Source organism: Phaenicophaeus curvirostris, chromosome 1, assembly GCF_032191515.1.
Source record: "Phaenicophaeus curvirostris isolate KB17595 chromosome 1, BPBGC_Pcur_1.0, whole genome shotgun sequence".
NCBI lineage: Eukaryota > Metazoa > Chordata > Aves > Cuculiformes > Cuculidae > Phaenicophaeus > Phaenicophaeus curvirostris.
The window spans coordinates 54,563,624-54,580,358 of NC_091392.1; the positions used below are offsets into that span (position 1 = coordinate 54,563,624).

A 16,735-nucleotide genomic window follows, 5' to 3' on the forward strand; every position below is an offset into this window, starting at 1 on the left:
GAGAAACTGTGTCAAAGGCTTTACTTAAGTCCAAGAAGACCATATCCACAGCCTTTCCCTCATCCAGCAGCCGAGTCACTTTGTCATAGAAGGCGATCAGGTTAGTTTGGCAAGGCCTGCCTTTTGTGAACCCTTTCATGAGGACACAAATGGGACAGCTGACCCCGGCTGACCCCAGGGATATTCCGTACCATATCTTCCCAAGTAATCATTATGTGCAATGGACTCCTGCTTTCCTGGAGATGGCTGGACACCTGCCTGCTGATGGGAAGCAGATGGTGAATTCCCTCATTTTCTTTGCTTGCTTTTGCTGTTTTTGCATTACCTATCAAACTGTCTTTATTTCAGTCCACGAGCATACCCATTTTTACTTTTCCAATTCTCTCCCATCCCACTGGGGGAGAGTGAGTGAGCAAATGTGTGGTGCTTAGTTGCTGACTGTAGTTAAACCCCGATAACTACCAACACTGAAACTGCTCATCTTTTATCTTGGCAGAGAAAACGCACTAGACAATAGAGCTGTCAGACACAGTCAGGAAAGTAAAATAAATGAATGAATGAATGAATGAATGAATAAATAAATAAATAAATAAAGTAGAAAGTCAACAGCCTAACATATTTGAAAAGTGCTTGATGGGCCATAAATATATCAAGAGATCTGGGAGAATTGTCAGGAGATTTGGCAAGAGACTTGGCCTAAAGCTACATTAGTGCAAATATGCCAGAACTATGATGAAAGAAACGATGAAAGGGAGTGAATTTCTAAAAAAAGGGGAGTGGGGGGCAAGCAAGTTAAGAATAAGACATAGAGCCATTTAGGGAACTGGCAAATAAAACAGGGAAAGTATTCAAAAATAAACGAAGAACTCCACCATTAACAGTGATGATAAAAGCACTCTCAGAAACACCTGCGGGACTTTGAAGCAATTAATGAAAGGAAAAGAAGCATGAGGGAAAATACCATAGGGGAAAAAAGTGTGTGATAAGCCAGGTCAAATTCCATCACAACTAAGATATGATAAATAAATAAAATGTGGTGCAAAGCCTTAGTGCAAGTACTGGTAGAGAAAGCAATATGTCTGTAATAGAGTAGCATACTAGAAGCATGGGTTATCTTTTGAATAGTTTAAAAAAGTAGTAGGATATTCTTAATAATATTTACAATATCTACAATATTTTCATAAGGAACAAATATAATATTTTATATTAAAATTATTGGCAAGTTACCAAGTCTAATAAATTCCTCTAAGGAATTTACTATTTATACAGTGCATGTTTTTCACACTCTGATGTTGCTTTACAGATCCAGCTGAGGTTGGACTTCATCTTTCCGAGTGCTGGAAAATCCATACTGTCCCAGTTTGATCAAAGAAGGGTGGCAGAGAAGATCAGAAAGCCACTCAGGAGTTCAAGTTCAAGAAAGAGAACTGTCTGATCATTTCACAATATTACATATTCTGTTTAGTGATTTTACTATTTGTAAGCTACAGTTATCAAACTATCATATTCTTTAACTGGGCCCAGTCCAACCTCAGACGAACTAGAAATTCAATACATTAATCAAGTCTCCAGAGCAACATTGGCATTTAATACTGAGACACCAATAGGTTACTTATAAATTGTAGGGCTCGATTATACTGCCAGTGGCTTATTTGTTGAAATTCTTAACACAGATCTTTCAAAAAATCTTTTTCATGATCATAAACTTGCATTTGGTATCATTTATGTCTGTTAACTGTTAATGCTGTTACACTGAACCTGCCAGATTCAAATCTGAGATACAGAAAGTGAGAAAAAAAAAAGAATAAACTCACTAAAAATAAATTATTAATGCAAGGACCTTGAAAGATATGGAATTTGTGTAAGTTCCCTTCTATAATTGTATTTCTATAATATTGTTTACTACAGTATTCATAGGTGAGATTTGAGTGTGGACTGAAAAAGGAGCTCCTAGCTCACATGGATGTTTCAAAGGTAGACATTTTCAACATTAAAACTGAGGGAAATTCAGAAGTATAGAAAATACAGGGATGTTTTGACTAAAACAAAAATATATCTGACAGAGATGTCTCTTTTTTTTTGCTGCATTCATTGTTTTCTGTACTTTCACCAAACAATGACATATTTTGTTTCTGTGAAAAGGACTGTTAGGATCTTACTGATACACTCTGTGAGTAGTATATAATGATAACATGGCTTCATCGTAAGGGACATATTTTGAGGATACTTCACTGTTAGTGGTACACTAACAGGGGAAACAGCAGGAATTACAAAAACTGCTGCTCAACTAGGGATGTTCTATCATCCCAGGATGATTTCTTCCACCTAAGAAACTTACCAAAACATAACTATCTTCAATGTACAAGTTCATGAACAGTAAGCAAATGACAAGGACTCCTAAGAATGACGCTGCTGATCGTTTCCGCAAGCATCTCATTTTATCAAAATATTTCAAGTCGTGTCTCACATGAAGAAAAGTATAGAGTAGCGTCACCTATGAAAGAAAACCACAGTGTTAGAAGAACTACTAATCTGATAAGCATGATAGCAAAACACCTTACCTTCAGATATATCAAACCCTTCAAATGCATGTAGAGTATATCCTTTAAGGGGTAATTAATTAAATTTAGTCATGGTCATCTTCAAATTTAACATAGAATCTCAACAATAATTTAAACTTTTTTTTTTCCTGTCAATAAAGAAAACACCTCACACTTTATCCTACCCATTTTCATATGGAATTATGATAGCACTATGTAGGAGTTCATTAACAGTTCAGTTTTCCGTGTGTAACTGTGAGTTCCCAACTTGATGTCAAAAAAAAAAAGATGTTGCACACTGTTTCCCTGTGTACCCATGTCTCCTTCCAAAGGCAGTTCAGGCCAACAGTCAAAGAAGAAGCTGTTGCATGTCTCAGTATCAATGACAATAGGAGAAGTCTAGATACCAGAACTGCCAGGCAAAAATCAGGTACCTTCCATGCAGTGCAAAGGCAGTAGAAAGACTGTGCAGCATCCCTTAGCCTTAGATCTCTGTTTTAGTCTGGAAAGACTCTCACTGGAGGTGTCATTTTCCCCAGAAGAAGAAATGTGGGTGTCTACCCGAGATGGGACACATCTAAGCAGTGTATTACAAGGTCATTATTGTCCCAATTAGATGAATCAAAGACGATCAGAAAGACTCTCAGTTGTTCAAGTCAGCATCAGGAAAGAGGACTATCTAGTCATATCATTAAGCTACATATTCAGTTTGGTGATTTTACTATCTAAAGAAAGGTATATGCTGTTCCTGGCTAGCAAATCATAAGAATTAACCCATGTAGAACTACATGCGTTTGAACAAGATCTGATTACAAACTAAAGAAAGAGGCTCCAAATCCTACTGCCCAAACTCTGAGAGATTCTTAATTAAAAAATAGATTGTAAACTCATCATTTATAATTACGTTTAAGTAAAAATATATTTTGGTTATTGCCCATAACAGTGTCTGTTTATCAAATTTAATATATTGAAGTCATATAGAGAGTTGAAAGCTAGACGATTCAAAGTGGTAAAAAGCCCTGTATATGGAGTGGTTAAACTCTGCATTTATTTACGTTCATTTTTTAAGGTGCTGAACATCTAAACTGGCATAAAAGAGGCCCAATTTGGAGGTCCATAAAAGATTTGTCATGTCATATAGAAAATGTTCTGGACTAATGGCAAAAAAAGAGCGCAAAATTCAATCTATATTTCCTTTGCTAAACTGATAAAATACATCTAACATTATAAAATGTAAGTCCATTAAACTCTTGAGAGCAGGGAGGTAAGCACATCAAATATTAGTAACGCAAAAGCTTAACTGCAAATTTTGTCCATATAGATTCAAGATGAACTGCAGTAAATGGACACTGGTCATACACAGAATGTTTTAAAAAACACTATGTTGAGAATGAGAACAAGATTCTGGTATTGAAAAGAAAGGCTTCAAGTCATAATTCAATTCTGAAGTCACAGCTTTGCTTGAAGATTTTATGCCTTCATTATTCATGCACAATTAAATAGCTATCAGAATGTCATAAATGTAATTTGTTTTATAAAACTGACATTAAGCAGTTAAATGTAATAATTAATAAACATGCATGAATTATAAATATTTTCATTTCTAAATGAGATATATTGTTTTCCTCTGTTTCTTCAGCGATGTCTCTTCACATTATGGACCCCTAAATATATGCCTAGCATCACACATATATGTGCAATTTTGCATAGTAATATGAAACTATAATTCTTTTGACTTTCTCAAATGATACGGCATTGAAAAGGCAATGAGGTTAAAAAAATGCAATGGCATGCCTTTACAGTGTGAAGAAGCTGCTTTATAGGATCTGCAAAGGTGTGAAAGCTGTGTAAAGGCCAAGACTGATTTTCACATGATAGTATGATGTTTTCTCTTGCAGAATTTGCAACACTCAGAAGTTTTGAAATTGTTTTGAAAAGCAAAATCCAAACGTCCTCCTAGTAAGAATCTGTTCTTAACAAGCCAAATCCTTGAAACTTAAAAAAAAAAGAATTCCAAATATTTAAATTTGAAGCTGATAAATTTTTTAAACATCTTTAAATTATGACGTCAATGTAGCCATTCCTAGAGGAAAAGGTGAAAAAATAAAGAGGAAGAAATAAAGATTATTTTTTTCCTTTCTTTCCTCTTTCTCAGGGGAAAAAGCTTTTTTGCCAGCTCTGTAGTCACTTCTTCAGATCACATACATATACACACTCTGACAAACCATTTCCTATCCATCTCACTCTAATTGTTTATTGCTTCCTGACAATACTAGGGATTTGTGCTTTGTCCTGCTTTCAGAGTTTATTGCTTGCTTTCCTCATCTATTTCCTTCCTCAAACAGGTACCTAAAATGGCCCTGTGATGTTCCCTTACCTTTAAATATGCCTAACGGATTTAATGACTGTAGTGTTAACTAACCAATACAGTGCATCAGCTTGTGGCTACGAGGTCATCTTTATATTGTATTCTAATTTGCTTGAGTGCTGTGCCCCAGCAGCTAAAGAAAAGTTGCTTATTTTCAGAGAAACTAATGGCTGTCAGAAATGACAACTGCGTTATTTTTATACTATAACATTTCAAAATCAGGTACGCAGATTTGCCTGTCACTGCAAAATCTGTATTCCAGGATGTATAGTAGAACAGATCCACTACCACATCTATTATATCAACAAAATCCATAGATAACACACAAGAACCTGTGCTTGGATTATTAAATGCACTGTGAACTTTCTTGCAGTCCCCGATTTGACTAAGATGCTCAGAAGCACGTCCTTCATTCCTCAGCCTTGTGACATACCACTCCACCACTGTGTAAATGAATTGTTTTACTTGCAGTTCTTAATGCTTCTTCAATTTGTTTTTCAGCTTTTCTTTTTGGAAGGCTGCATATGATCAAGGATTGCATTGTCCTCTTTACAAAGTGGCAAAGGAAACATTTCCAGAAAAAAGAGTAAAGGAAAAACAAAATTAAAAAAGGAATCTTTTTACACCAATACTATTCTGTAGCACTCCTATGGCTTTGTAGTCTACCTTGATTCTGTCCAGGTTCTGGCTTGTGGTGTCATTTGCGCCCACAAAAGAGTAGCATAGGAAAGTAGTCTGTAGTCTTGACAAGTTGTGGCAACCTCTTGGGAACATCTCAGAACTTAGCTCCCAGAAGGCAGCCTACCTGTGGTGTCTCCCTGTGAGGCCAGCAGATCCTTATAGGAGAGATACTCCAGTCCCTTAATTGTTCTTGTGGCCCTTCATTGGACTCTTCAGTATGTTCATGTCACTCTTGTACTGTGGAGTCCAAACTGGACACGGTACTCTAAGTTAGCCTCACTAGCACTGAGTAGAGAAGAATGATCCCTTCCCATGACTTGCTGGCAATACTTTATCTAATGCACCTCAGGGTACAATTCACTGCCTATGCAACAAGGGCACATTGATGACTCCTGTTGAAATTCCTGTCCACCACGACCTTGAGGTCCTTTTCTGCTAAACTGCTTTCCAGTTGGGTGACCTCCAGCTTATATTGGTGCCTGGGGTTGTTCCTGCCTAGGTGTGTGACTTTGCACTTTGCCTTGTCAAAAGTTCCCGTCAGCCAGCCCAATTTTCCAAGATGTTGAAGTCCCTCTGGATGGCAGCACAATTGGCCCTGTGGCATATCATCCTCCAAGCTTCATGTCATGTGCAATCATTTAGTCATTTATAATCCTCATGTGGAGAAAAAAGAGACTCCAAGTAGTCGCATAAATGCATGACTGATGTGGACCGATCATTTGATGTAACCTTAACCCAAATGGTGTGATGGTGTGATGGTGTGATGGTGTGATATCACACCATTGAGGTGTGATAATCCTTTTTCATCCTCTTCTTGCATCACAGTTTCTGTGGCTTGTTTGAAGGTGGCATCAGAAGTGCACAGCTCTTAGAGGTTTTATGTGATGAGGAACAAGTTACATTTTATGTAATAAGTATTTGCTTCTGAGGACACATGGGAGAGATGTCTGTGTGGTATATAATCATAGTATGTCAGGTATTGAAAGATATTTTGACATGGAATACTTATGTATTTCACAGAGCTTACATAATAAAGCTCATTTAGGGTGTTCTGCCAAGACCAAAAAACAATGAATTTTTAATTGATGACTTCTAAATAGTATTTTTTTTTCCAAAAGGCATTGCTGGGTCATTTACCCTCTAGTTAAACAAGATTAAAGAATTGCAGAGGATGAAAAAGTCCATTTAGAGAGGTGTCTAGGTGTTCTAGAGCAACTCTCAAACTTGTGACATTTTGCTGTATAATTGATTATTTGCACAAAGCTATTTCACATCCATGAAGGTAAATAGCATGAGATTTCTGTGAGCACATGGACTTATCTAAATCTCCTTTCAGTGAGCAAGGCCATGCCACCCAACCTGTGACTGGTTAAGTAAAACTAGTTCCGTTTGGGTAGGGAACATCTTTCCAAAGCCTGCTTCTTCGGCAGCACCCGGCAGCAGGACGGTGAGTTCTGTGGTGGGGTGGACTTTTTGAGGTGGTGGGAGCTTCCCTGAGCTGGGAAAATCCCAGAAAAACCCAGGCGGGGGTCCTGACAGCCCCCACACGCTGGTCCCGCGTGGTGCCTGACGGGAGGGGGCGGTCCCAGGCCGGGCCCAGAGAGTGGTGGTAAATGGTGTTAAATCAAGCTAGAGGCCAGTGACAAGTGGTGTTCCCCAGGGCTCAGTGCTGGGTCCAGCCCTCTTCAATGTCTTTATCAATGACCTGGATGAAGGCATTGAGTGCACCCTTAGCAAGTTTGCGGATGACACTAAGCTGGGTGGAAGTGTCGATCTGCTGGAGGGTAGGGAGGCTCTGCAAAGGGATCTGGACAGGCTGGACTGCTGGGCAGAGTCCAGTGGCTTGAGGTTTAACAAGGCCAAGTGCCGGGTCCTGCACTTGGGGCACAACAACCCTGTGCAGTGCTACAGACTGGGAGAAGTCTGTCTAGAAAGCTGCCTGGAGGAGAGGGACCTGGGGGTGTTGATTGACAGCCGACTGAACATGAGCCAGCAGTGTGCCCAGGTAGCCAAGAAGGCCAATGGCATCTTGGCTTGTATCAGAAACGGTGTGACCAGCAGGTCCAGGGAGGTTATTCTCCCTCTGTACTCGGCACTGGTGAGACCACTCCTCGAATACTGTGTTCAGTTCTGGGCCTCTCACCACAAGAAGGATGTTGAGGCTCTAGAGCGAGTCCAGAGAAGAGCAACAAAGCTGGTGAAGGAGCTGGAGAACAGGCCTTATGGGGAACGGCTGAGAAAGCTGGGGTTGTTTAGCCTGGAGAAGAGGAGGCTGAGGGGAGACCTCATTGCTCTCTATAGCTACCTGAAAGGAGGTTGTAGAGAGGAGGGTGATGGCCTTTTCTCCTAAGTGACGGGGGACAGGACAAGAGGCAATGGCCTCAAGCTCTGCCAGGGGAGATTTAGGCTGGACATTAGGAAAAAAGTTTTCACAGAAAGGGTCATTGGGCACTGGAACAGGCTGCCCAGGGAGGTGGTTGAATCACCTTCCCTGGAGGTGTATAAGACACGGGTGGTTGAGGTGCTAAGGGGCATGGTTTAGTGTTTGATAGGAATGGTTGGACTCGATGATGCGGTGGGTCTCTTCCAACCTGGTTATTCTATGATTCTATGATTCTATGAATTCTACTTGCATCTCCCTGTGGATATCTCTGCTATCCTGTGAGCAGCAGGAACCTCATTTCATTAAACTGATGCACCATTATTCAAAGGGATACTAGAGAAGGAGAAAGGATTACGATCTCTGTCTTGTAGCAGATTAACTTCCAGTTTTTTTAGGAGAAGCTTATCTCATTTTGCTTCCAGCTTAAATTTATCTGTTTACTAACATTGTGTTCCATGGTATATGTTCTGTTGTGGCAGAGATAACTTTGTAACCTAAGGAAAACACTTCCCTCCCTCACTTTGCCTTTTTTTTACAGAAGAAAAATCCTACAGGAAAAAAAATCAACAAAATGTCTGGATTGCATTGCCAACATGTTAGGTATGGTGACTATACTTTCTTATCCCTAGCATATGACAAACATGATGATAAATAAATGTTTAAATGACCTTTTCCACTATTACATATATTGCTTATAAATAATATGAAACCATTACAATAAAATGCTATTTGCTGTTAAGCTTTCTAATGGCAGGAATTGGTTTTGAGTTTTCTATTTTTTCCAAGAAATAGATAAACATAGGCTGGTAGCAGGGAGTGAATAAATCTTTAAAAAATACCTTTGATGATTTTATCTTGAATCTTTTAAGGTAAACTTTGAACCCAGTTTTCTTCTGAGTAAACTGTAAAATATTGCTTCAGATTAGTGACAGAAGGCATTCTTTTTTTATGTCTTAAATCATATAAATATCATAAAGATGATTAATACATAAAACAGCTATTTCAGTCGAATGCAATAAATGGACAGGAAGGAACTTTCCTTGATATGGTCAAGAATAATTTTGATAAGTCCAAACGTGCACTTCAATCATATGTTTTTCTTGGTTTTGCAATATCAGTAACTACAGTGTAGTTTGTGGAGGAAAGAGAATTTAGAGTCTTGGGAAAAAAATATACACAAAAAATATACACAAAAAGAGTTGCTCACTAAAAAAATACTTTTTTTGCAAATACAGTTCAAACAAAATCAATTGCTAATTTAAGGTTTTAATTGTTCCTAAATACTACGAGTAAAGTGAAGCTTTTTACTGAAAAGGAAATTTCCGCAAGATCTTAAGATAAAAATGCAAATATTTGAAACAGAAAACATCCATTGTAGTTTAAAAAAAAACCTGTCAGTTTTTTATTTTTCATAGAGTCATAGAATTATAGAACAGTTTGTGTTGGAAGGAATCTTAAAGATCACCTAGTTCCAACCCCCCTGCCATGGGTAGGGGCATCCCACTAGGTCAGGCTGCCCAAGGCCCCATCCAACCTGGCCTTGAACACCTCCAGATATGTGGCATTCACAACTTCCCTGGGCAACCCGTTCCAGTGCCTCACCACTCTCACGGTGAAGAAATTCTTCCTAATGTCTAGTCTAAATCTGTCCTTCTGCAGTTTATATCCTTTCCCCCTTGCAGGCCCCCTCCAGGAACAGGAAGGTCACTATGAGATCTCCTTGGAGACTTCTCTTCTTCCGGCTGAACAAGCTCAACTCTCTCAGCCTGTCCTCAATAGAGAAGGTGCTCCAGCCCTTGGATCATCTTTGTAGCCCTACTCTGGACTCATTCCAAGAGCACCATATCCTTCTTATGCTGAGGATTCCAGAACTGGACACAATACTCCAGATGAGGTCTCACAAGAGAGGAATAGAGGGGCAGAATCAATTCCCTCAGCCTCCTGGCCATGCTTCTTTCAATGCAGCCCAGGATAACAGTTGGCCTTCTGGGCTGCGAGCGCACACTGCCAGCTCATGCCAAGCTTCTCATCAACTAGCACCCCCAAGTCCTTCTCTGCAGGACTTTTCATTTTATATTAATTCCCTTCTTTGCCCTCTTGTATGTATATTATCTCTCATTGTTTAAATAGCTCCTGAAATACAGAAATTATTTTTATGTTGAGTCTTACGTGATGGCATGCATACTGCTTTGCTCAGAATGATTCTTCTAGAGTAGTACAATTTTAGAAGAGTTCTTCCGAGGTTTCTTCTAATTTTATTCTAGATGTTGAACTTATCATTTTCATCAATAAAACACAAGAGCTAGTATTGTCTGCTAGTAAGATTTCAAATGCTGACAAATCTTCCTGATGACTGTCTTCAGCTCCTAAATCAGCAAAAGTCCAATGAATGTGACAGGGACCTTAGCACTCTTTCTCCAATAGATACGTGAGCTGTGTTCTGATAAATCCTAATTATGTTGGAAACTAACAGTAAACAGTAAAACGTCTCCGTGACAGTAATTCTGTATCATCCTCTGTATATCTGCCACTAAGAAAAGGAAAGATTAAAGCAATATAGCTAGTTCATCTCTACAGTCCCCTGTAGAGGTGTGATGGTGTTCAGGAAGGTGAAGATGTGGAATTAAGAGGATTTTACCCCTTCTATCACTACAGGCTGATGTAACTTGCTTCTTAATCAGAGGGTACAGTTCAGATTACACTTTACATTTAAAACGAGGCTGAATTGTAGTCTGACACATTATGTCAGTTTAAACTTGTTCTTCCAGGACATATTATCTTCTCTCTTTAATAGAATAACATCTTTTAGGCTTACGTCACTTGATTTTAGTTGTCTTACCTAAACTAGCTGATTTAGGCTCCATATACAGTCAATGTGTACTGATTAACAATTCCCAAGGTTTATTCATTTAAATTGCCTCGATAGTAGTTTGAACAGGGGAATTAACACTCCTTTGCAGTGACTTTCTTACTGACTATAGAAATAACCTATGTAACTAGTTTAGCATAAATCCCTAAATTTTAGATAGTTAAATATAGCCTGGATAAACTAAAATGCTCTAAATGTTTTCTAAAATGCTCTAAAACTTTTCTAACATTAAAAGCCTATCTCAATTTTAGTGAAATGTAAGAAAACTGCTGCCAGACCACTGTTATCCAAAGCTGATTAACAATGGAAAACCCACAAGCTTAATGAAAATCTACAAGTCTCCATTGATTTTGGCCCATATATTGTAACACATCCAAAGCAAAAATACACACACACACACTAAAAAAAAAAAAAGTACCCCAGGAAGATGTGTGAATAAAACCCAGCTAAGCAGAAATGTGTTCAATATTCCATTGCACAAACTAAAGAGTCATTCAATAAATGCAGGAGAAAGTGCATGTGAGGACACACACTATCAGGCTTCCAAACGCTGCACTTGTGTCAGGCGTGATGCGGCATGGTAATATGTGGTGGTGTAAGCCATGATGTCTGTAGAGTTTCAAAGGAAGCACTGCTGATGCATGGCTGAAATCTTACTTGGAATCATGCTGTGTCAGAATTCACTGTTCAATTGGAGTTCCAGAGACCATGGACATCAAACTCGGACAAAATCCCCTTGGAAAAGAGGATCTTCACTCTATTGTTGATGATCAATGTTTTTGTACTGTAAATATTTAGCAGCCAAATTTTATGACTGTACATGTGGATGAGGGAAGTGGGATTAACCATATCTGCAAACACAACCAAGCAAGCACGTTGTGACTCACTGATTTGTATATTAGAAGTATGTGACTTGAGCTTATGATTGTAGCAAATTAGAGGAAAATGGCTGAATTGCCTGCAACTGAAAAATCAAGTAGATGTTTGGCTTCTTCCATTCTAAGTTTACAGCTGTTAATGTTATATAAATCCTTAGCTTATAAAATAATCAGGAGAGGAAAAGCCACAAACTTCTGACCTTGTTGATTTGTTTCATGGAAGTAAATGCAACTGTGAGAGGGGCTTATTTTATGTGTGTGTATATATATTATGGTTATATTATACCTTCTTAGAAGTCTTTGCTGGCAAAATTTTTCCGTCTTGTTGGGGTTATTTTTAATTATATACCATGGAATTTTGGAAATAAACACTTAAAGAAGAGCTGTGAGATGACAAGGAAAATGCTTCAACAGCTTCCTTCTCTTCCTGGTGACTTCCAGAACATGAAACCAAAAGCCAGAATGCAGTTACATTTTTAGGTGCCATCAGCTCTCACTGTGACATAGTATCTAGTCATAGCTCAGCATGAGTGTACGTTTTTAAGATGTGAGTTTGGGAGGAGAGGAGTTTCCCCTATTTTTATGCTACTGAATGTTTGAGCTCTAATGACCATTGAGATTCTCATATAAACCCACTGTTTTCTGTGTTACTTTCTAATACATATGGACTGCAGTTAGGTATCAGCCTAGTCTTTCAAAGTCCTTTTGAACTCTAATTGTGTAAATCCTGTAAAATCGATATGATGAAATTTTGTAACATCAATAGGTGAAATGATATCTGTCTGGGATCCCCTTTGACTATGTTAATACTTGATTTAAAAGTGCTACTTGAAAATTTAGACATTTAGTTGCCTAAAGGCACTATATTCAGGCATGATTGTGTCCAGTAAACAGCTTATAGGTTTTCCATTAGTATTTCTACAGAAACAATGATTAGAAATAAATTACAGGTTTTACATTATCTGCATTTTAGTGCATTCTTTTCTTCATGAATGTTTTGGGTTCTGTAGATCAGTAGCACATAGTACTTTTTTATAACTCGTTGTTTTTGTTAAAGTACATGAAAATATAATTCGTGTTTCTTTACTGGCTTACAGTGTGTAATAACTTATAAAGAAGTGCAAAATGTAAATTACTTAAGTAGTTGGATCCTTCCATTTTGTTTTGATTCAGTGTCTGTTTCCATACTTTCATTTTTTTTCATGGTGAGAGAGAGTCCAAGTACAAAACATGTATCAACAGGCAAAACAGTGAGATTGATAAAATATGATTGAATTCAACATGATAGGTTATTCTTTAAATGTTGTGCATGTTCATTGCCTAGTTAAGCAGTAAAACAAATGTATCCTTGATTATAGATATAAATATATATCAACATGTTTTAGCTAGTACGTTAGGAAGAAAAATACTGCTTCTTAGAATCCTTAATTTTCATGTAGGAAAAAGACGTATAAACCTATATTGTGTAAACTAATATGGAAGGAAGGGGCTGACTCATGACAGGACAGTTCCAGCTTTAAGCAGGTGTAGAACCAACAAAAAAATTGCTTCCTAACTATTTCTGCGTAAACAATTTACGATGAATAATTTATCTAACACTTTTAGTCTATTTTTAGATTTTTTTTTTGCTTGGGGGAGAGACATTAATAAAATATGAATTCAGCTATTTTAAGATATTTGTAATATTTTCTATTTCCAGTCTTTGTCCTGATTGAAATTGTTCCCTGGGAATACTTACCAGTTTTATCATGTTTATTATAATTTATCAGAAATGTCATAGAAAGTTTATTTGGCCAGTTGATAGATATCGTAACATTTTTTTGCTGCAATTTGAATTGCAATTTTCATATTTTGCTTCGTAATATATATGAAATTTAGCCAGAGAATATTCATAGAAAACAAAGTGTAAAGTGTAAGTCTAACGGAAGTGGATGAGCATTTATAGTAATCTTCATACAGTAATCTTCATACAGAAACACTACTAAAGACAGAAAATAGAACTTGGAAATAGGATTGAGAAAAATTGCCCTTAATATTGCAAAATGAGGCTTTTTTTCTTGTTTGAATAATCTAGTGTTTTTCAACATTACAATTTCAACTTTCATTGCTGAAAGTAAATTCATTATTTCTTTTATAATTCTGAAAGTGCAGTTAAACAGAGAACTTAGTTTCAAAAAAAAAAAGCCGGAAGGTTGATTCTGATTTCAGCTGCTTCTTATCAACAGCAAATAAAAACTGTATTTTCTCAAGGTGATAAGTAAACTAGGAGGAATCCTAGTTCCACTGTGATCCATACGATTTGTTAATGATGATCTCTATGTTAATTAAAGCTGACCACTCTTTTTTAGCCAGAATTTCTAAATAGCTTAAGCCATTTATTTTAATGGAAAAAAAATACGTATTGACAATTGCATGTTGGTAAATCCCTCAATACTGCAATCCTCAGAAGTAAGTCAATGTTGTTTCCCAATGGGACACTGTCTCTCTACAAGTTAATTTGTAGCCTTTTCTAAGTCCATGTCTGACTGTAAGAAAAAAAATATGCAAACACACACATAGAAGGTAATGATTAATTAATTCAGTAGAGCACCTCCCATACAAGGACAGGCTGTGTGTTGTTCAGCCTGGAGAAGAGAAGGCTCCAAGGAGATCATATAGCGAACTTCCAGTACATGAAAGGGCCTACCACAAAGCAGGGGAGGGACTGTTTACAAAGGCCTGTAGTGATAGGAGTAGGGGCAATGGGTATAAACTGGAGAGGGGAAGATTTAGAGTAGACATTAGGAAGAATTTCCTCTCCATGAGAGTGGTGAGGCACTGGCAGAGGTTGCCAAGGGAAATTGTGGCTTCCCCATCCCTGGAGGTGTTCAAGGCCAGGTCGGACGGAGCTTTGGGCAGCCTGATCTGGTGGGAGGTGTCCCTGCCCATGGCAGAGGGCTTGGAACTAGGTGATCTTTAAGGTCCTTCCAACCCAACCTGTTCTATGATTGTATGGTTCTATGATTCTATGGTTCTATGATTCTATGATTCTATGGTTCTACGATTCTATGAAATATTGACAAAACATCAGATCAACTAGCTGACCATTTTAGGCTGACTTTTTAGCATTTAGTCTCTGCCACGCAGTTGAGTTGAAATGCGTTATTATGTCTGCTTAAGTGGATCCAAGACGAAAATAATTCTATAATGTTCTTTCCTCTAGAAAACATCTGTGAAATTATTTCCATAATTTTATTACTATATAAAATAGAATATTATTTCTGAGCTTTTTCACCTGACCAGTCTGTTCTGCATGCTTAGAAAACTTCATAAAATTATTAATGCTTTCATATTTGCATAAATTGTCTTTTAAGCCTCCTACATGTACTGTATTTTGTTTATAAAAGGCTTCATATTTTTATAGAGTACGATGAAAAAAATCTAAGAAATGCAGATTATATAGTGGGAGCACTGTAGCAAATGAAAAGAAAATCTGCAGGTGATATGTAAGCTCAATTTTAGATTTGATGAAGTTCTATTGTATACATAAGAGAAAATTGTGTCTCTCTTTACAAAAAGAGTTCTACATTTCTAGAAGTAATAAACTATGGCTGAATGAAAAGCACAACATCTTTATGAGTGTACATGAATTTAACCAAGAAAAATGTGTCATGTGAGTTATTTTTCTGTCATATATTTTAATTCAGAAGTATTAGAATTAAAATAAACTTTGCTCTGTCGTCTTACAGTGTAGCTCAAAATTTTGGTAGCTGTGAATCAGGGACTGGATCTTGCTAATTCAAAGGCAAGATTTAGAGCACAAACCAGATATAAAATAATAGAGGAAGGAAAAACAAAATAGTTTGAAGGAGGAGACAAGCAGAAAATGTGCTTTGAATAATGGAAAGGTTAATTACTGAAAGACTTCCTCTATGCAACATGCTAGTAATTAGGAAGCTTGAGCAATGTGTGATTTCGTTTAACACTGTAAAAAGCCACAGTAAACTGCTTGATTCTTCTTCTGCTTGTGAAACATATAGCTTGGTATTTCATTTTATTGTGGAATAAAAGAAAGCTCCTTTTCTTTTTTTTTTAAATAGACAAAAAAATAGAGGTAATTAAATGAGAGATTAGTAGGAATGAGAATGTTTAAATACCACGGGCTAGTGTTCTCATCCACCACTGCCACCTTAGCTCTGATCTGTGATACACACTGTAGACAGGACTGTGCTGTGTAATGGGATTTCTGGTCATCTCAAGAGGAATCTTATGGTGTCTTTAACAAAGCATCTAGTCTTGAAATTTATGTTTCTTTTTCAACATTTTGAGAGAAGTACTGTTCTCCTTAAAGCAAAATACAGTGTTAAAACTGGAGATTCCATAAGCATGGAATCTCCAGTAAAGCATCAGGCTGTCCTACTTATGTCCTACCAGATACTCCTCATGCCTTCTCACTCTTGGAAATACTCTCAGTGCGAAAGCATTGGCACACACAGGAAGCTACTGAAGAAAACAAAAAGGTGTGCAGAGCCCATAAACTGCAACAGCTTTGGAATCTGTGTATACTTTAGTGACCGGAGGACTATCAAAGTACTGATTTCCAAGGAGCTATATAAATGGATAGAAGGAGACAACATTAGGTAATGAATTTGAGGTAGTTTGGGACTGGAAGATCGTGAGATTTAAGTCCATATTACTGGTGTAAGTACACAATTACTAAGAAATATTGATGGGAAATATTTTTTATAGAATAATCAAGAAGACAGACTGGAGTTACCAATGTAGTATGAGGTTTGAACAAGGCATACATAAAACCAAGAATCAACTCCAATGTCACTACCTCCCACACTTTGAGCCATGAAAGCAGTACCCTGAAGCCAGCTGACAGTAATATCAACTGAAACAGTGTACTTTAATCCATTAAGAGACAATTCAACTAATGATTTTAGTCACCTAAGTGTTAGTCGTGTAATCGAAGCTACTTACCTAGGTAGACATTATAAAGTAATTAAGCCTGTGCTAAGATAACTATTTAAG

At 37.4% G+C, this 16,735-nt stretch overlaps 1 protein-coding gene across 3 annotated transcripts in view; it reads right to left on the bottom strand.

The window, feature by feature from the left end:
- The window catches only part of MGAT4C (MGAT4 family member C), a 332,430-nt gene that overhangs the window by 8,373 nt on the left and 307,322 nt on the right, over positions 1-16,735 (bottom strand). For all 3 annotated transcript variants that reach the window (XM_069849821.1, XM_069849822.1, XM_069849823.1), the window contains one exon: positions 2,339-2,494. In XM_069849821.1, coding sequence (XP_069705922.1) covers positions 2,339-2,437 — 99 coding nt within the window. In that variant the 5' untranslated portion in view covers positions 2,438-2,494. The remainder of the gene's footprint in view (positions 1-2,338; positions 2,495-16,735) is intronic.